Source organism: Apostichopus japonicus, chromosome 16 (assembly GCF_037975245.1).
Source record: "Apostichopus japonicus isolate 1M-3 chromosome 16, ASM3797524v1, whole genome shotgun sequence".
Lineage (NCBI taxonomy): Eukaryota > Metazoa > Echinodermata > Holothuroidea > Aspidochirotida > Stichopodidae > Apostichopus > Apostichopus japonicus.
Genome location: NC_092576.1, coordinates 24,008,416 through 24,029,896, shown reverse-complemented (window position 1 = coordinate 24,029,896; position 21,481 = coordinate 24,008,416). Strand labels below are relative to the sequence as shown.

Here is a 21,481-nt window from a genome sequence, read left to right as displayed (position 1 = left end):
TTGATGGGTTATTGATAGGTGTATAAATATGCTACATTAGGACTAGTAACTATTAGCATTTAAAAATCCATTAAAGTCGATCTTTCTTTTGGGGACATGAAATATACAGTTTAATCTTTAAGATAATATGTAAAGTGAGATATCCAGTTAATTAATCTAAGCTTTTGCATTATGGGCATATTGTTGGCAATAGCAATTGATATGAAAGTTTCAGTATGGTGATTCCAAAAGGCAGTATAATGGTAATAACTGTAATCAGTTCAGCTATAATCAATATTGCTTTCAGTTTATGTCATAGTTGAATTAGGAGAGGTAGAATAAAGTACCTCTTTGAAATCATGGCATTTCAGGAAATTGATGCATGCCATCCACTTGACGAGAGTCACTTCATCAATAAGCATACTTAAACCTAAGCTGTTCGTGTGTCATTTGACATATAGTCTGACTTCATAGGTTGTTATTATATTTCAATTTATTTAAAATTTATAATCAAATAAGTTGTGACTTGACTTGATGCAAATGAAATTCACTTATCACCTGACTTTATAATAAGTGACTTGTAACTTTACCTCATTTAAAAAAGCAAAAATACTCGGTTAGAACACAACACATTACATTTTGCGTGAAAGAACTCTGCAAGTAGTATAAAAAATATTGCCTAATATATCCGAAACATTACAAAGCTTGTAAAGAAGTCAACTATGAATGACGTTACTACCATTCTACTAATTGTTTATTCCATCTAGATATATCATGAATTAAGTAAACTCAACATTGTTCTATATATTATCCGTGTCCACTGAGTTACTAGCCCCAACCCTTCGGCCATCTATCTACTAACAGACCTCTAATAAAAACATTTAATTAAAATTGAGTATTAAGTCAAAACTTAGATCTGGATGTAATTGGATAGCTTTCTTGACATTGCATAATAACACATATATTGTTATTTATAAATACAATTGTTTACCTCAATTTTGGCAACCAATTGGTAGTAGCAAAATATTTCATGTTTGCCAAAAAGAGTAACGTCAACGTCGAAACCTGTTTTCATTATATTGTATTCACTTATGCTAATGCTTCGTATTTCATGTGGACCCTTGAAATTCATCTTTTTATGAATGACTATGATCGGACAATATACTTGTTGAGCTGCTTAGCATTATATCTCTAGACTAATGTAAAGACTATCACCAAAAAAAAAAGCATTGCTCGATAAAGTCAAAAGCCTAGAAGTGAATGGCGACCTTCGTTACTGGTTTCGACCTACAATCAGTCCAAAGCCAAGTTATTTAGGGAAGAGGGCAAGTTGAGGGGCACGGGTCCCGTTGGAAGCTGAATATGTTCTCACTTGAGTTGAAACTTAGATCTAGTGTCACAGCCGGAAGCCCTTAGCGTTGGTCAGGATCTTTTTCTGGTACAAGGCAGTCTAGTTTGGGCTTACAGTGCCGAGAGAAGTGTTTCAATTTGTCACACGAAACTGCGTAAGCCATAACCAACAAGCATTTTACTTACATTGTATCGAAAGATATTTGTAGACTGCCAATAACGTATTTTCAAAGTGGGTCAATGAGTATTGCTTGTAACTACCTTGTAAAGAAATATACCTAAAAGTACACATTCTGGTACAAATACAGTAGTAACGAATAGATCTGTAAATGATTATATCCGTTGCTACGGAATGTTTACTCTTTATGATGTTACGAACATTGTTATTACGAAATGAAAATTGAAATGCATATGTTTTGTCCAAAAGATTTTACTTTGTTACGCTGAATTTGTTACATCCCTAAAAAGAGAAACATGTCGACTGTTAAGTATATTTTATAATATTTGACAGTTACAACTTAGTGAACGGGTTGAAAACAGCCAAAACGATGAAAAGGATATTCTAATGACAACTCACGTTGATTATTATTGCCTTCCATGCGTAAGTAAGCAAATCGCTGACATGTTTTGGATAATCATTGAAGTTAAACATCCGTAGTTCGACATTGCAGAGCCTTTTCACCTGTATTAAGCAAAAGCGAAGTAAGAACATATATACATCAAAGTGCAGTTATTGCAGCGGTATATTTTTTCTTGGGGTGGTGATGGGGGGGGGGGACGGGTTAAAGATGCATTAAAGTGTAACCATAACTTTGGGGATGTGTCTGTTGATTATCTCATTAGTTAACTTTTCTTCTGTCATTTCAATCTTCAACGAACATCCAACGTAATCGTGTTACAGAACTCAATTCTAAGACCTCTACATAATTAAAGAAATTTTACCATAATAATTAGCTGTCACTGGTGACAACAGCCAGATCAGACTTTACTAAAATCGGTCAGCTCTCTTAAATTAAAAGAAGCAGTTAGTCAATGTTATGTACTAAACAAGAAAGACTGACATGATTGATTGACTTCTGTTTTATAGTTTAGTTTTAAGTGAGTGCAAAGGTTAAAAATGTGTACATGAAACGGTACTGGTAAAAGCTAAAGTGTCGTACAAAAAGTGTTTTCGTAGCAGAATTGTATCCTAATTGCCTTTGTGTATGTATGTCTTATTGCGTATTACATCAAAATGTGTGGTGTTATGATGCATTATTCAGATGTCTTGGTTTGCTGCATTATAGTAAGCCACCACAAGTAGGAATAATCATGGATTCCATGTAGCAATGTCCATTGCTGTACACGCCAATTATCATAACTCTGCAAGTTTGCCATGATTTAGGAATAATTCACAATTAAATAACCCATGTTGTGTGTTGTTATATCATATTATTTCAAATTTTTCAACGAAGCATTACAATGTATTAATACCTCGTGTTGCTTCTTTGTTGACAATCCTAGGTCATAAACGACGATTCTCTTTCCAGGCATATATTTCTGAGCTGTCCCGATGTAACCCATCGCCTCGTTGTAGTGATTGTCAGAGAAGGCTGTGATGAGGACCAATCTGTCGTACAGTTCATCTATCGAAGGTACTGACACATCTACATCGATATCTGAGTATCTTATTGGAGATGGCACGAACCTAGAATTGTTTCCGCCTCGAACAACAATTAAACATAAAAAGGAAATAAAAAAAATCCAGGTAGTTCTATTATATTAAAAATTCACATTCTTCATTCATGAACAAAGTAATAGCTATCCTCATACTGTTTTGGCTTTTACCGTTGTAATTATGTATTTTGATAATACGTACGTTGGTCAAATTTATTATATATTTGTCTTTGCGTTTAAAGCTAAAATAGCTGTTTAGGTTTGCTGCCTCTGGAACATTAATAACTACTTTTGTCATATCGATAGTTGCTAAGGTAACTGAAAAAGCAATAATAATGTTCAATGTTCAAACGATTTGTTATGTCCGCGTGGAAGTGATGATAATATGAATTTACGATATGTCAATGTATACGTTAAGAATCGGTTTATTATTAAAACGGCAATACACTGTTATTCAATGCAAATGCATATCATTACACCATGTTCGTTGTCAACAATCAATTAGCAAATACGTACGACTTGGCAGTATAGAGCTAACTGGATATAACATTTATTAAATTGAGACTTTTAGGAGAAAGGTGCAAGGAGGAGATATTCGAGAAACAAATGAGATCAAATTATCGGTTGAAGCCATGAATACTTTTCTTTAAATAAGACCAAATTTAAGTGAATATTTTCATATCCTCACATGAGCAGAAAAATAATATATAGCAAGACTGGTTAGGTTGCAAGGTATGGATTATTGCAAATGCCTAGGGTAGCTAAATTCTTCCAACGCATATACTTTATTCCTACAACAGGGTTCCTATATATTTCGATAACTAAATTTATTCACAAATTCGATCAATCTGAGGCAGTATTAAAAACATTAAACAATAAATTCCGTGAAAGAAACAGTCCTAGGCTCAGTTACGAATATGCTTAGACGATTACCTAATATAGATTATTTGTTCTTGGTTTCTATTTTTGGCGTTTCCACCAAAACAAACCCCCTTCCCTACCCAGATTTTTAAATTGTATTCCTGGGGAATCTACGACATCTTCAGTAATGTTAGTCAGTAATGTGCCGAGAGACAGGTATTCAACCGTCTACTGTTTGATAACACATTTATTGTTTACCTTAAAGTTTTTACGTTCACTGCTATATTGAATATGTTATGGTTCAACTACGTACCAACATCGCGATATTTTCTGAGATCGTATGCAGTTTATTCAACTCGATATTCATCACTTACACGTCCTTAACATTCTAAGCTGAAGTAAGACTATTAACAGTTACAAATGACATATGTAATGGTTAAACATGATATATTTAAAAGAATGTACATGTTTCATCATAAGAAGGACTGAACTCACCTATTGATTGGATAATTACCGTTGAATGTTGCCATAAGACGAACCCAGAGACGGAGACCAATGCTACCAATGTTATTGCTATAGATTTGTTCATCTTGACCTTGAAAGAGGAAAATGTTGCATTTGACGATCTTGTTTGTTACGTTATTTATTGCAATAGCTCAAGCAACTAAATAATCAATTAAGTTTCGACTGTCCATGTTCATTAGTGTTACTGTCATGTTAAAGAATTTACTAAATGTGATCTCTGTCTCTACTAAATATATGTAGGTCAATGGAATCACGGTATACGTTATATTCAGAATATAATAGACTTAAGAGTTTTCCATGGTTGCCATGTCACTTCACTCCCTCCCCACTGACCTCACATTAAGACAATATATCATTTCAAAGTGTATCAATGTGTAGAACTCGTTTGGTTTTACGTGCTTACAGTTTTATTATAACTAGTCTTGATTTATCGTATATAAGATACTTATAACGTCACGCGGACCTTAGCAGTACACACTTCGTTAATATTTTAGTTGTAGCTTAGGCTATAGCCAGTAATTCAGGCTATCAACGTTTGCACTCTGAATAGGCTAATGGCCTACCTACGCCTAGGCTAAAGTATAGGTAGTCTATGCCTCAACTGAATATAACCAAATTCTGATTTTAAGAAAAATTAGGCTCATGACTAAACTATGGATGCAAAACAGGTGTTTGCAATGTCATATGTAACGGGCAGTGGCATTTAGAAGATTAATTCAGCACTTACGTTTAGTTCATGGACACGAGTCAAATTTTAATGGTAGCTGTGGGATTCATGTTTGTGAGAATGTGTACATAAAGGTGAATTCCTATATGGGTTTCAGATCGATGCTGCTTCTAATATCATCGAAGAAACCTGGTTGCAAGACTACTATTGTAAACCATCTCTTGCAAATGTAGAAAATTGACAAATACTGAATGATCCGGGAATAAAAATAGGTTCTAACAGAGATGATGAAAAACAACTAAAATATACAGGAACATAATGCAGGATGCTGTCGGCTTGTTCACCTTGACACTTATAGAAAAAAACACAGCTTGCCAAGGACAACAGTAAGTGCACAAATACTTTAACAAATACTTCAACAGCGAGGCTCACCAGAAAGAATTTGTGTTGAACAACACCGCCTATGTAGCCCCAGTAGAATACATCATCGGTCATATCAACGCTTATAGCACTAATAAAGTAGTTACATACATGTATGTTTCTATTCTGGAGAGTCTGAAGACCCTTCTCAGGCATACAGATGTTTGAATGAAGTGTTAAACACACATGCATTGTCAACATTTTTATGATGGATCATTTCATTAATGTAAACAAGATTTTTGAAACACCGCAAACATTAACAATTCAATTATTCATTGATGATTTGATTTATGCAATCATTACAGGAAACTACAAGGGAAAAACAAACGCTTAATGGGATGTACTATAAAATTGGTAACCAGCAAAGCATAGAAGCAGGCTGAGTTCAATACAATTGGAATGGGTATGTAGCATAAGTCTTTTGAAGAAATTTGGCTGAACACATGTTGTAAAACAGTTGGTCACTAATTTTCAAGTTTTAGAGACAAAGGGCTAAAGCCTGAAAGTACACGGAAAACAGTACAGCAACAGGATTTGTCGGAGGATGTGCACCTACAATAGTATGAAGCGACACATTTAGCAAGTCACTTCAGAGAAAAATCTATTCATGGCTATGAACATCAGTTGCGTATTGTGTAACAACAACCAAATCTGTGTCAAACACCATTCCTCATTAAACAAGTTGTCATGCTTTCATGTTACCAATGGACTCCCATATGATCCAATAGATGATTTGCGAGAATGAGTCTGCCCTCTTGTTTGGACTAAATGTATTGCTTCCCTAGTAGAAAGAAAGTATTTATATATCTCAGAAATTAACGAAGCACTTCAAAATGTCACGTATGTATGAGCTGATAAATCATCCAAACCATCTTATGTACTGTGTTCACCAGGAAAAGTTGTCTTTAACCAAAATGCATCATAGATGGGGTGATTCTGTAGGTTAGCCTCACTGATGTTTGGTAGAAATGTGGTTACTGGCGACAATGTTTGGGAGTTGGTTGTTCAGTTAAATGGCATGTTAAGTATTTTGTTTTCTCCAAAGCATAGTGGTCAGATGGTAGTATATTAGCATGGTGTTGTTGACGATTTCCTAAACTAATATGTGTTGATTTTTTCAGAAGGTAGTTTAGCAACAACAATGAACTATTTAACACACTACAGTAAACAAATGGAACCGTTTGGTCCTATGGTTAATTGCATATGATTTGGAGTTAAAAACCATAGCTATTTTAAAGATCTTGCTTGGAAAACAAAGAATCGGGGAAACCTAGCCGAAACATTTCGTTATCGACATCAGAATCTGATTCGCTATAATTCCAGTGCAGTAGGTCCAAAAGTTAGAAATTTTATCAGCAACACCTTCAAACTGGCAAAGAACAAGTTGCATCTGCTGTTCCGATTAATGATACTTTGCATAGACCTAATGCTGTGGATATGAACAATTATCGGGCCTTGCCTGCTGAGACCTGAAAATATGTTGAACTTTCATGCCCTGTCTGGCTCAACTGAACATATATATATATATATATATATATATATATATATATATATATATATATATATATATATATATATATATATATATATATATATATATATAAACATAAGAATGCTGATAAACTGTCAGACCACGAGGTGTTCGAAATCGCTCGTAAACAACATATGTTCGCCCCCGGTAGGCCTATTATGTCTCCCCAACATACCCAGCTATTATCAAGATAGCACCCACTTTCTTAACATACTTAAGGAAGTCCCGCCCCTCACTGAAGGCGCCATTCTGGTAACTATGGATGTTTCTGCCCTGTACACCAATATCCCCCATAACGAAGGTGTCCTGGCTTGTAATAAGATGATGGCGTCTAATGATATCACCCAACATTGTGAGATATCGCAGCTCATTAAGTTTATACTTGAGCATAATCATTTTACCTTCAATGGTCGTCATTATCTGCAAACCAAAGGCACAGCCATGGGCGACCGAATGGCCCCCTCGTATGCTAATATTTTTATGCATTACCTGGAACAAGAATTACTTTCTTCATCCTCTTACAAACCATGTATCTATGTACGTTATATTGATGATATGTTTATGTTATGGGATAAGGGCGAACAAGAACTGGACAACTTTTCACGTTTGCCAATGATTTTCACGATTCCATAAGGTTTACCACCGAACGGTCCACAAAGCAAATCCCCTTCCTCGATGTATTCGTCATGATCGAAGATCACAAAATAGAGACATCGGTGAATGCCAAACCAACTGATAGGCACTCTTATCTCCACTTTGATAGTTTTCATCCCCGCCACACCAAAAATTCCATTGTCTACAGCCAGTTACTCAGGTACCGGCGTATCTGCTCACGTGACCAAACTTTTCTTAATAAGGCCATTGAACTGCTTGATTTCTTCCTCAAAAAGGGATACCAGTACCGACTACTTAACTTCCACCTCAAACGGGTTCTGTCTCTACAATTATCTAGTCTCCTAACCTATCGTAACAAATCTGATTCTGATAGACTACCCCTCGTTGTCACTTACCACCCCTCCCTTCGCCCCCTTTTCAATGAAATCAAACAAGCTTGGGGCACTCTAGGTTCCGACCCCACAATAGCTGAACTTTTCAAAACTCCCCCTGTAATAGCCTATAGACAACCACGTAACATTCGACCAGTGCTGGTTCGACACTAATCTCGCCCCACCCAGCAATGAGCCTGATAGTGGAAACGTCACCTGTAACAAACCGAGATGCTTGGTGTGCACACACTCGACCCCTCCCCCGCTTTCCTCCACCGGGCCTCAGGCACCACTCTGAGACCTGGTAGATTTGGTTGCGACTCAGCCAATGTCATCTACCTCCTCTATTGTTGCAAGTGCCCCCAGGTCACCTATATGGCGAAACCAGCACTAAGTTCAGGCTTCGGTTTAATAACCACAAACTAAGTGTCCGCAAAAATAACCCCGGCTTCCCTGTTGCAGAACACTTTAATCTCCCCAATCACAGCTTATCTGACCTCAAATTTGTCATTCTCTACGGCTTCTTCAAAACTGCTCATGAAAGAAGCAACCGGGAACTAAAAACCATCTTACGCCTCAACACACACAACAATGGGCTCAACGGAGATCTCTCTTTTATGAGTATACATACTAAGTTAAATCCCAATAAGGTCTAGTTTCTTCCATTTCATTACTGCAACTGAAGAAGAGCCGTGTTAACGCTCGAAATATTTTGTAACTGATTTAACGTTCTAAGTAATACAGTTGGAAATGAAAGTATCATTTTCCCCTTTTTCTCTTGTGGATATATATATATATATATATATATATATATATATATATATATATATATATATATATATATATAAATAAATCAATGAAGAATAACACACCAGAAAAATTCCACTTAACGACCGGTTTCGTCCTTTTGGGACTCATCAGGCGAAGGTAGGAATCGAACCCCGGATCTTCGTGTCATGACCCGAAGTCCGCACCACTCGACCACAGCGTATAAATTGGCGTTGAATAACTGTCACACCACTTGCTACACATGCATTTCTTATTTACGGCTTTAATTACACACCAGTAGAATCACTGTGGTCATATATATATATATATATATATATATATATATATATATATATATATATATACATACATATATATACATACATATGTATATATATATATATATATACATGTGTTGATACTAGATGAGACTAGTGGAACACTAGTAGTTGTTACTCGGAGTTTCACGCGTTATAGCGATCTTCAGAGAACTGGTAGCTTCAAGCTACTACTTACTACTTACTGTAGGCTTTTTTTTTTATTCAATAGTATCATGTAGTTTATTCTGTTTATCATCTTTGTGATATCTGTTTTACATGTTATTTTAGCGCAAGGGTATAGGGGCCCCCAAATGTGGTTTGGGCCCATATAAACTGTATGCTATAAACTTTGACAGGGGGGCGCCAAAAGCGAAATTTGCCCCTCCCTCCCCCGACCGCTAATAATGCTCAATACGCTACTGCAAAGAATTGAAGTTTAACTATTACTTCGCGTTCTCAAAGTAAATCACTGAAGCTGCATAAAGAACTACCTACAGTATATTAAAGCGGTAATGACAGTCAATAATCACGCGTAGCGCGATATTTTTCCAAATATGGATTTAACCATTGACCACACTAAATATAAAATAATATCGTCTCTGCTTAAAGCAGCCTAATTTCGTTCAGTCCGCCTCCATTTATAGTTCTGATGACGTCACATGGAGTCCTATCTAGGTTATTACGTTATAGGTACGTCAATGTGTATTTTCAATAAGCTAGTTTGATTGTTTGGGGTCATGTTTCGATCCTTCCAAAATATATGTTGAGGGTATAAAAACCAATCGTTAAAGAGTTGTCACAGAGCCTCAAAATTATCGTTGGCGTCCATTTTGAATTTATGTTAATTGGATATAATATTCAGTGGGGATACAACAATATGAAACCAGAACCCAAAATGCATTGAGGTTTCGATGCCTTCAGTGCACTAGACTTCTGGTTGTTAGTATAACCCGAACTAGCTGTTACAATAGAAATGGCCCGAACCATCATGGGGGAGTCCTAAGCATATACAGTACCTCACTACTACTTTGAACCGCTGCTCAATTAGAACGACTTCGTACATTTTCCCATTATTTATCTTGTCTTTAGCTGCAGATTGATGCGCGAAAAGTAATCGCTATTACTCCATTGCACTGCCTAAGTCAAAGCGATCTTTCACGCAATGAAAATCTGAGGTTGTAAGAGCATCTATCTTCCAAAAATCTGACTGGTATCCTTCACGTTGTTGTGTTAAACGAACCCTATTCTACCCAACCGTTGCTGGCCTAGACAACATAAAATTGCTCACAGGCCTAGCCAGGATTTTTCAGTGGGGGTGGGGCGCTGGGGGGCTTGACCTTTTTCTGGGAGGGCGTCTTGTGTCTTTCTAAGCGGAGCGCCACCGAAATTCTTTTAGCTAAAAAGGCCTCCTAGATCGTTGGAAATGACACTTCCCAGGCCTTGTAAGCTGTTCTAAAGTTTTCTCAACATGCTTTATTTTAATATTCCATGTCTTGATATGGTCATCAAATAGTTTAGTGAAATAGAAAAAAAAACAGTCTGGTAAGTTACTTTGAAATATCATGACATATCTTTTGTAAGTTTGACACCGGCATTGACATTTTTCGACAAATCTGCAAATTGCGCGTGGAAATTAAGGAAAGATTGACTGGGCTTTCAGCCAAGTAACATACTGAAATGACCAAATTATATGTCAAACTGACATCAAAGATTGCGTCTGAAATATTATTAGGGTGATAGACTGATTGGTCGGTAGTTCTCAGCGATAGTATTGTCTCCTTTCTTGAATTTTTTTTTTTAGCGGTTTTAAAAGCATCAGGGTACGTCACAGAAGTGACCACACGACTGAAAATGTAACAGAGTATCGAAGCAATGACGCGAGCAATGATGTGAGAAACCTGTATGATGTCAGCAGTTTTTACCTTTTAACATCTTCTTTGGCATTCAAGTACTTGGAAACCATCTTTCTATAAGGGTATAGTATTGCTCACTAGCTTGTTTGATCAGCGCACTGGTTACAAGATCCTGATTGGCTGTTTGTATATGTTAGGGATTATGGTTAATGTTAACCAATTTGGGAAATTCTTGTAAACCAGTGCGCATCGACCCTGTTTTTTTCTGAGGAGACACTACATAACATGATAGTGTTGCTGTGTTGTTAAACCCAACTAACCGACCAACCACGAGAAAGGATAGGATATGTAAGGCTGATAATTAGTTAAGAAAATTCATCAAGTCAATGTGAGTATGCCTAGACAAGTTTGATCCTCCTGTTGTTATGTGCTGCAGTGAACTTGTCAACAACTCATCCATGTTCAGCGTGTACCATTGTGACGTCACCGTCCATTTAAAAAAAGAAACAAACAAAAGCAAAGTTTGCCCGAACGGTCGAACACACGAATTCAGTAATAAACATTATGTGTGTGGCAGTCTTGTAGAGCAGGAATTATATAATTCCACGGTCGTTAACATGCGTTTTCAGTACAGTGCGACTACTGTAGATGTCTTCTCGGCCTATGCGCTATGTCACGTCAGGTTCTTCAGCAACTATAGCCTACTGCCGGTCCGCGGTCGAAGGGTCGTTCATGAGTGGTCATCATGGAGATCCGAGACCATTCAGACCAATGATATATTTTTCGCACATGTAATTTTTTTTTAGACACCCAAAATCCCAGTGGGAGGGCGACTGGGGGCGACAAGCATTCATGGGGGCTCTCGCCACTGCATAATCATAAACGTGACGAAAGCCGAACGGTACTTTTAAGGCCTAGCTATGCTGAAACTGGTGGAAGAGACTACACATATTGAGATCAACAGCCGATCCAGACAAAAGCTCGTGAACTCACTGCCAAACTAAGACCGTTTTACACAATTATTTCGCATTGGTCATAGTAAAAAATTCTAACTAGACGAACTGCTAAGTTTCATAAACGCTGCCTGGTCACAGCGAAACTACATCCAATCTGAAATAAATACAACGGAAAACGTCCAATAGAACCGATGTATACAAAGAGAACGTACACCCTTTGCACTCAAAGTAAGGCTTCCGAGCGGCAGGTTGAACCTAATGCAAAGATGTTTGAGTTTACAGTTTTGAGTTTTAGATTCTACGGATGCCCATAAGTTCATTTCCAATTGCTAATCCCCCTATTCGTATGAGGCGTAACGCAAATGATATCTGATAGGCTGGTCGGTCGGAGATACGGTAGCTTATAAAACAAGGTTTCCACAATTTGGCGTCTGGCCACTCAAAATGACCTTTGACCTCAATAAAATCTTGTACTGAACATGTAACAACTACATACTAAATATAAGATTCGACCAACATTCCCTTCTTGAGTTATCGTGTTTACAAGGTTTTCACAATTTGACTGTAGTGACCCCAAATAGACTTGGACCTCTACCAAAAACAATAGGGATCTTGAACTCAATGTAGTACTCTTTCAACACGAAATACGAGACTGATCCAAGCTTCCCTTCTTGAGATATCGTGTTTACAAGGTTTACATCATTTGACCCCTGGTGACCCCAAATGACTTTTGACCTCCACAATAAACTAGAGGCTTTTGCTCCTAAATGTGGTCCTCCTACTCACGATATATGAGATTGGTCAATGCTTATATCCTTGAGATATCGTGTTTACAAGGTTTTTACTGTTTGGCCCCTGGTGACTCAAAATGATCTTTGACCTACCCACAAAACAATTGGGTTCTAACCCAATGTGTTACTCATATACACCAATATTAGATTGGTCCAAGCTTCCCTTCTTGAGATATCGTGTTTACAAGCGAGGCGTCACCCCCCCCCCCCACACACACACACATACACAAACTTTCCGCCTGCATGAATGCATAGGTTATGATTGTCATCGGAACCCAAACTGAAATCTTCTGTTGCACACCTCCATTTTTGGTGGAATAATAGCCTTAACCCCGCCTACATCGGCTGTCAATCAATCGTCGAAATTTCCGAGGAGGGGTATTGTCCGGGGGGAAATTGTCATGGGTGGGAATTGTCCGGAGTGGGAATTGTCCGGGGGGTAATTGTCAGGGTTGGCAATTGTCCGGGTGGGAATTGTCCGGGGGGCAATTGTCAGGGTTGGGAATTGTCCGGATGGGAATTGTCTGAGGGGAAATCGTCCAGGGGGTAATCGTCCGGGGGGAAATCGTCCAGGGGGGAGTTGTCCGGGAACCAAATTATGACATATCTTAGCTTGAAATTTATAAACAAAAAACGTCGTTTCTCTTGCTACTTTTACTTTTCATGATAAAATTGAATATGCAACAAGCCGCGCAGTGTTTACACGAGTACCATATGTATGGATGGTATTCTTTTTAAACCTTCATGTGTGTCACTAGCCGGCGTGTTAAGATACACTTCGTGTCTAGTCCACAAGCTAAACACGATTGTCATATTTGTATTTCTTTTAAACATTTTTTAAGCATAAAATAAAGTAAAAATAATAAATTTGATATTTCTTTGCTAAATTCTTATTCCAGCCAAAGTCCTCGGGATTAAAATGTCTGTACTGTCATAACAGAGCTTTGCAGCTCATAGTATTTTGCGATCAATATATGAATATCGTAGTTGTGGTCGCAGCGAAAGGAAAAAGTAAAATAGAACCAAACAATCGTTCCGTCTCTTCATAAAAATTATCCCTATCTCTTAACTGGTTCCTGGTCAAATCTATTAATACATATACATTATTGTATGACATGATTAATGTTCAATTCATAAATTACCGTATTATCGCTATTGTCTGATCAAGGATGGAATGTTTATTACCGATAAACATTTAACCGTTTAAAAAGACCAAAATATCTCCGAATTTGATTTGGATAGGGTTGATGTTTTAGCTAGGATTAGTTATGGTTGATGTAAGTCATGTGAGCATCAAATGGCGTCATACGGTTGTGAGCAATCCACAATATGCATACACTATGGGTACACTGTTAAACATAATGGGCAAAATTTACCCAACTTTTTAACCAACGTTGGGCATGTTTTCAGCAACCTCAAAAGTTGGGCAAACCCAAATAGGTATAATAAATTCTCAACAGTTGGGAGGGGAATTACCCAACTGTTCAGGTTAGCCATTTCCCCAACTGTTGGGTGGGTCATTCATTTTGTCGGGCAAATCATTTAACCAACGTATGGGTGAAGTCATCAGTAATGTATCCATCTGTTGAGCAGTTCATTTAGCCACCTGTTGGGTGTATACTAAATTTGTCCGAATTGTTGGAAAATTCATGGATTTTGTTGGGCATTTGCAACAACCAAATGTTGGGTTAATCCTGAACCACTTCCAACTGTTGGGGGTTTCTTAGATCGTGTTGGGCAATAATGGAAAAGAACTGTTGGAATTCTAAAAAATCTAAGACATCACATCCTTTGAAATAAAGAAAGATACTGTATTTTGTAATACTTGGAACACATTTATTCACTGACCTTGAAGAAGACATATATAACTATCATGGGTGAATAAACTTATTGTTGAATGAACTGAACTTGAACAAGACATATAACTATAATGGTTGAAGAAACTTATTGTTGACTGAACAGTATAATTTGATATAAGAAGTCTTAAATTCAGGTATTCTTGAAACAAGGGTATGAACTGAAATAAATTAATTAATAAAGCCATATGTTTCATTTATGTAGGGTTCACGCACATTCCTTGGAAACTCATTTTGATCTGAAAACAACCTTCCCTAAAGTGACATTAACATTTGTGGTCTCAATTTTCTTAAGAATCCCACAGGATAAATTTTATGGAAAAAATGCCAATGGCTTTGTGATTCCTTGCCATGAGAACTAAAATCCCCCTTGTACATCATACACCAACTTTGCATTAATATTTTAACCTTTTACCTTAAGTTTAACCCCAAAAGTTTCAGTAATGTGGATCAAAAGCACATATACACCCTCCATTTCTGGAGTACCCATGTATGGAAGTGTACTGGTTAAAATTAATATTTAACCAATGCAAGGGTGGATCAAAATGGGCTGCAATCAAGGGGTGTAAAGCTCCATACTATAGTGAAACAGGAAGCAAACAGGTTGTCAGCAATGTTCTTGTACCTAAATGCTTACTGCCTTCAGCCCAGTACTGCCCTTGCTGTCTGTTCTTGTTTTGGAAATGGAAATTTGCTGTGGTCAGACTCACTCCCTCTCTAGATCTATGTTAGGACCTATGTTTGCTGACCATAGCTAATCACTTTTTACCTTTGCAGTCTTTTAAACTCATCATTAATTAATTAATTAATAATTATGTGGAACCATGTACAAAGTTGAATTAACAAAATTTAGAGCAGTTGCTTTTGCACTTGAACAATTGTCTTCCACAATCTAATGATATTCGCAAAACATTTTCCACAAAATGATTACTACATAACTAGCCATCTTTAAATTGTTGAATAGGAAAAAGTCTCTTTTTTAGATGAACATGAAAGGAACACTTTCAAACTTTTGTTCAAATGAATAATGGTATTAAAGGAGATATGAGGGCTGGCCAAAAAATGTCTTTGAAAATGTTCTTCATGATAATTAAAACAAAGATCCGCAAATTTTGATATATTGCTATGCTAATTTCTGTGCTGTGAAGCAAGCTATACAATGTTCATATGATTTAAAAACTGATAACATTCTTTAGGGCCATACCATGTGACGTAAGACACAAATCAGAGCGAAATTTTACACTTGTTTTCAATATCATGTTCAGTACAAGTCTGTAGTTAAGTCAGAAGCCTATAGTTTCTGAACTTTGAAAACCCAAAATAAATTCTGTCACCACTGCGAAACATTAATGCTTTCCCATTGCGAATTATATCGCCCTCAACATTTGTCACGTACGTCAGGCAGAGAAATGAAGAATTTAAAATTTTTGGAGGAAATCAATAAATCCTGTGAAGCATTGAGAGAAATCTGCTAAGGTGCCTATTATATCTGAAAAAGACACATTGAGGAATAACTTCAAGGTAAAATTTAATTGATATGCATTTTATACTGATATTCTAATGCAAATTAGTCACGTAAGACACACTGTTCAGTTTTCTTTCAGTTTCCAAATATACAAGGTAACACAGGCTAAGGGAATGTTTGCAAGTTCATTACATTGAGATGGGGGAGGGGGAAGGGTCTATTCTACATATGTAAAAATGTAAAAATAGTGGATAGAAAGAGCACAAGTATGTCATTTCATTGTACACTAGCTCATCACACAGTAGTTGCTGGAAGAATTTTAATTGGTGGTGCAAATCAAGAGTAAGTTTCAAAAAAACATTTGCAGTCGCATTGTGCATGAAGCTCTGCCTTTCATGGGTGCCCTAATAATGTTGTCATTTTGATTTAAGTGAATACAATTACAGAGTAAGTTCAAATCTAGATGTTCAGATGTACATAATAATTCCGATGGACTAGTTCTGCGAAATATCTTAACTTAAGTGCTAAAGTAGCTAAATAGTTCCTTAATTAGCCGTAAAATCAGTGCAACTGCCCATTTCAGCACGTTCATTACACAAATGTAACCTACATATACTCGTATCATCCACTTTTTCTACCCAATTCCATGATAAATGAATGCTTCAAAAATGAATTTGTAGACACCTTGTAATTTGTGTCGAAGTTTGAAACAGCGGTATTAGGGCTTTGGATATGTATCCCATTATGATACCTCGAGGAAAAAAGGCTCCGAGCCAGGTGATAATTAACTGTTTAAGGACTGGCAGCATTCTTCATAAAAGCTCTGAAAGACCGGATGGAGGAGGAAAGATTCTTCATTCCTGAATGTTTATATATGCAACTTTCAATGAAATCCCAAACATTTCGGCAGTGGTGCTGGTACTGCAAGTTGAATATGTAGTGTGCTTTATAGCAGATGTCGACTCCTCCAGAGAGTGTCTGCACGCTCGCTGCGTGCCTCTCCAAGATAACAAACACTTGTGATGGTGTCAGTTTGAAGTCTGAGTAAAACCCAAGGATAAAAGGCTGAGATCTTCATTCACTGCTTATTCCTTGTAAGTATGAAGGCAAATGGGTGTGCTCCTGTGAAACAAATAGAAGCAATGAAAAGTAGCCTTATTATTCCATGTTCAAATTTATTTATTTTTGGTGTGTTCTATATAACAGCCAAAACCATTTACTTTATGCATATCACAAATATGTTATTGAACTTGTAGTATAAATTAAAAATGGAAACGCTCCCTTTTGATATGTCTAACCAGTAGGATGATACCAGCACACTACTGATTCATATGTAGAATTAGTTTGGAGAGACTTGACTGACTTAAGATCATCCAAGTGAACAAGGAGATCGTCGTAGGGCATTAGTTGGCACCTCCTTCCCAATTCGAAATATAAATGTAGATCACAATGGGTACATGCTAGTTTTGAACTCAGGGATTTTGCACAATCCAATGTCCAACAATAGCAATACTACACCTAATACTACTGATACCACTGATACTAATACTACTACTACCACCAACGACAACGACAAGAAGAACAAGAACAAGAACAAAAAAAGAAGAACAGCAACAATAACAATAATGATGAAAATACAGCTTAAAGGGTTTTACAGATCAGTGGAGCCAGTCACAATTCTCCAACAATCCTGGAGAGTTAGTTGCTGCAGTCTTTGTAAATCACACAGGGGTTTGCTCAGGTTCCTCACAAGTTTACATTTTCACCTGAGTGGAGTGAGGCCATCAAGATAGAGTGCCTTGCCTAAGGACACAATGTAGCCGGGATTTGAACCACTGATTCTTGGATTACGAGATTCAAACCCTAGCTGATTACAAGCAAAGTCAGCAGCTGATATGAATAATGCATTTAGACATACCCTTTTTAATTCAATAAATGATGAAGCATGATCTGTTGCCGCTGATCGTCCTCCAGTTTTGGCCTTGCTCCTGGTAACATGAGCAATGACAGGTTTTCCTTCTCCTCTGCAAGTGAAAACCAAAATGCCAAATTTAGCAAAGCATAAAAACCTCAAAATCAATGGTTGTTGTAATATAATAGTCTATCGGGAAGTAAATACCAAATTCAATAGTCATCAGGTTAGAAACAATAGGGTAGGTAAGTAGCTGGGAGACCCCCCCCCCCTTCCCATTCAAAGAAAGATAGTGATCCTGTATTCAATATGGGAAATATACAGAACATACTTAACATCATCAACCTGGTTGTTCCTGAAGTAATATGGTTGAAGGTCATTGTTTGACCTCTGCTGACTTAATTTATTGTCCTTTGACCTACAGTTTCTATATTATCTACATTAAACACTAAGAAATTACCGTAATATGCTGAAGCTACTGTAGCTTGCCACTGTAGCATAATAAAAACGATACACATTGTAAACATAAGCCCAAGATTTCAACCACGGATCACCATAGGCTTATTATAAGGATAGAAAAGGTTATTGGAAGTTCGAACTCCACACTTAACCTTAACTAGCCTAGGAGTAGGACTCGCTTAAGTAATCTAGGCTAGGCATATAGGACGTACGTCGGTATACAGGTATCCTTTTGTCACTGTGATAGGCTACACTACTGTATATGCTCTATACGCGAACGTTAGTATTACTACTAGGCCTAGCATAGGAGTACAAAATGTTGATGAAAATTGTGTGAAAGAATCGTCCCAGTTTATTCCGATTACTTCAATCTCTTCACTGAAATGATTACCTTTCATAGACTGAATTATGTCGGGAACAAACAACCCCCAGCTCTTGAGTAGATCTTCCATTTCGACTTTTGAGGCTGTCAACACGACGGAATATGTAACCCTTCGTCGTGCACGCGCGCTCAAGCACACTTTGCATTCAAAGTTGCCCAACGTTGGTAAACGTCGCCAAGGTAAAGCCGAATGCTTGCCCAGCGTATGGTATAAAGAACCAAAATTTCGCCCAACATACGATTACGATGACAGAAAAGACCAACATGTGGACAAACATGAGCACGGAGTTTACCAACTCGATGGGTAAAAAAACTAATCTGCGATTCGATCATTTTTATATATAAACTGGGCACTATTTGACCAACACAATTGAAAGGGTACTTTACCCAGTGTTTTAACAGTGTAGTACCAAAGTTCATGTTTGCTTTTTCATTGATTAACTGATATCAAGAGTTCGTTTTCTCTTTTGTTGGCATACCAGTACACTACAAAGTATATCTATAGGTCACTGACATATTTAATGATACATATCTTTACTGAGTTATCCTTCTAACTCTTAGTCTTTTTATACGCACACAAGTATGCAGCATTTGTCATATTTCTACATATGTGTTTCCATATTTGATGATAGTATCTACTCCAAAAGTATGTATGAAAATTACATATGAATAATCTTGCTTTTCATTGAAAGGTATTGTACAGAAACTGACGTTGGGAGTATTTTAACACCTTTCTTGGCACATGGGCGTAGAGTAATTTGTCTATCGAGCGAACATACAATGATGAATACTTCCACCTATTGTTCCTAGTATGTTATAATGTTTTCTTCTTCAACCCCTTCAATCATGTAGCCAACTGTTATATTGTCCTCATTATCTTATCATGGTTTTGAATGGTGTATTTTCTACGCGTTATTAACTTTATCAACACATTTTAATTGAAAAGTTCATATAACCAGTTGATGTAACTTCACCACTCATTTCATATCTACCCATATCGGGTGTAGGATTCACATGCACATTTATCATGTAGGGTCTTGCTACAGTCATCATACAAAAAAGTGTATCGTGAGGCCTAACCATGTCACATGAATAAGAGCCTTTATATAAATCTAACCGCCGGTTGCATTGTCTTCTTACAAATCTGATTCGAAATGAAACTTTCCGATTTCATTTAATGATAATTTTTAAAAACCTCTCTGTTCTTAGTAGAGTGGTCAAGTACATTCACTTCTGTATTATTGTTTCTTATTTTAAATCTCTTTCTTCAAAGTAATGCTTTTAATTTATTTGTCAGTTCCCTGAACACTTAGTTACGCTAGTCAATGGTTCTTGTACAATACATCATATCAAGTGCTTTGTTCTCATGGTTTTGTATTCGGTTTCTTTAATTTCTATTTCGCAGTTAAAATTTCATTTTGTCTCTTTGTTATTCATACATGTTTCTCAGAAGCTAACACTATATATTATCAATTTGCTTTCAAATAACTACTTCAATAGGCCCATATTATACTGCTCAATTTCATTTCATTTTTTAAGTTGTGTATTGACTACTGTATTCCTAACCTTTGAGTGTGATGTCCAGATACTGTATGGTAAGGACAGGGCATAGTTCTTGGTGTAAGCCTTACTTTCACTTGTAATGAGAAATACAACTACGAGCAAGATATTATACAGTTGTAAGCGGAATGTAATAATGATGAGTAAAGAATGCCTTGCTTCCTAGTTCTTTCTGATTTGTAAAATTATGAAGAATACTGCATTACAATTAAGCAGTAAATGTTTTTGCAGTACTTATATATGTAAGCAATAACCGATCAGCGCAGTGGATACAATTTACAGCAATCCCTCCATTGCAAGGAATTCTAAGTTAGCAGAACAGTAACAAACGTATTTACTTACCGTTTAAGGTATAGTCTGGATTAAATCCGCCAAAAATATCCAAATGAAATCATTAATGAAAGGATAGAATGACAGGTCAAGCACAGATCTGCCAACTTAACAGAAAATGGCGCCGTTCGGTATTCGGTTGAGTATTGTCTACAAACCTGATGAGTTCCAAAGTTCATGTTTGCTTTTCGCAGCAAGGTCATATGGATATAAAGAATAAGTGATCATATTACAGTATTTGATAAATTTTTTACTACTTTTTCTAGCGAGAGATCATAAACATATGAATGGTTATGAGAAATCATTAACTTTTCTTCCCTTTAATCTCCTCTAAAAGCACCCAACTACCAAGCCGGCTTCAGAAGCTTTATTCGTGTTATGCCGTGAGTAGGCATTTTGTTTTTTTTTTCCTCTTAGTAACGTTTAGAGTTCATTTATTTAGTGCGTGAAGAATATTAACACCAAACGATTGTTCCGTTAATACTTTCACACTACTATCTAATTCATAAATAACCTAACAAACGGGTAAACGAGCACTTAACCATGTTCAAGAGGAACCTAAGCCTAAACTCAAAGATGGTTATCGGCTTTATTGTGATGGCAAGGTTATGGAAATTTAATTGTGTAGTTTTGCTTACGAATGGTTACTGGATAACACAAAAACTATGTTGTTACGTTAAACTGGTTTCAATATCAATGGCGGTATGCAATAGTTATAAAGAACGATTGTGTGTCATTCTGGTTATATCTGATTGGTCAAATTGTGACACAACTTGTGTTATATAAATTTCTTTTCAGCTATAGAGATAATAATCTGGGTTTTTTGTTGTAGGATATAAATACTCCACACGGTT

At 36.8% G+C, this 21,481-nt stretch overlaps 1 protein-coding gene across 4 annotated transcripts in view; it reads right to left on the bottom strand.

The window, feature by feature from the left end:
* LOC139983512 (uncharacterized) overlaps positions 1 to 20,798 on the bottom strand; it is a 30,890-nt gene extending 10,092 nt beyond the window's left edge. The window contains exons 1-4 of one of the 4 annotated variants that reach the window (XM_071997102.1): positions 20,640 to 20,798; positions 4,342 to 4,441; positions 2,803 to 3,032; positions 1,907 to 2,011 (exon numbers count right to left, since the gene is read on the bottom strand). In XM_071997102.1, coding sequence (XP_071853203.1) covers positions 1,907 to 2,011; positions 2,803 to 3,032; positions 4,342 to 4,435 — 429 coding nt within the window. In that variant the 5' untranslated portion in view covers positions 4,436 to 4,441; positions 20,640 to 20,798. Of the gene's footprint in view, positions 1 to 1,906; positions 2,012 to 2,802; positions 3,040 to 4,341; positions 4,442 to 5,470; positions 6,810 to 20,639 lie in introns of those variants that run through there. The other 3 variants (XM_071997101.1, XM_071997099.1, XM_071997100.1) reach the window with 3 other exon arrangements.
* Between the last annotated feature and the right edge of the window lie 683 nt (positions 20,799 to 21,481).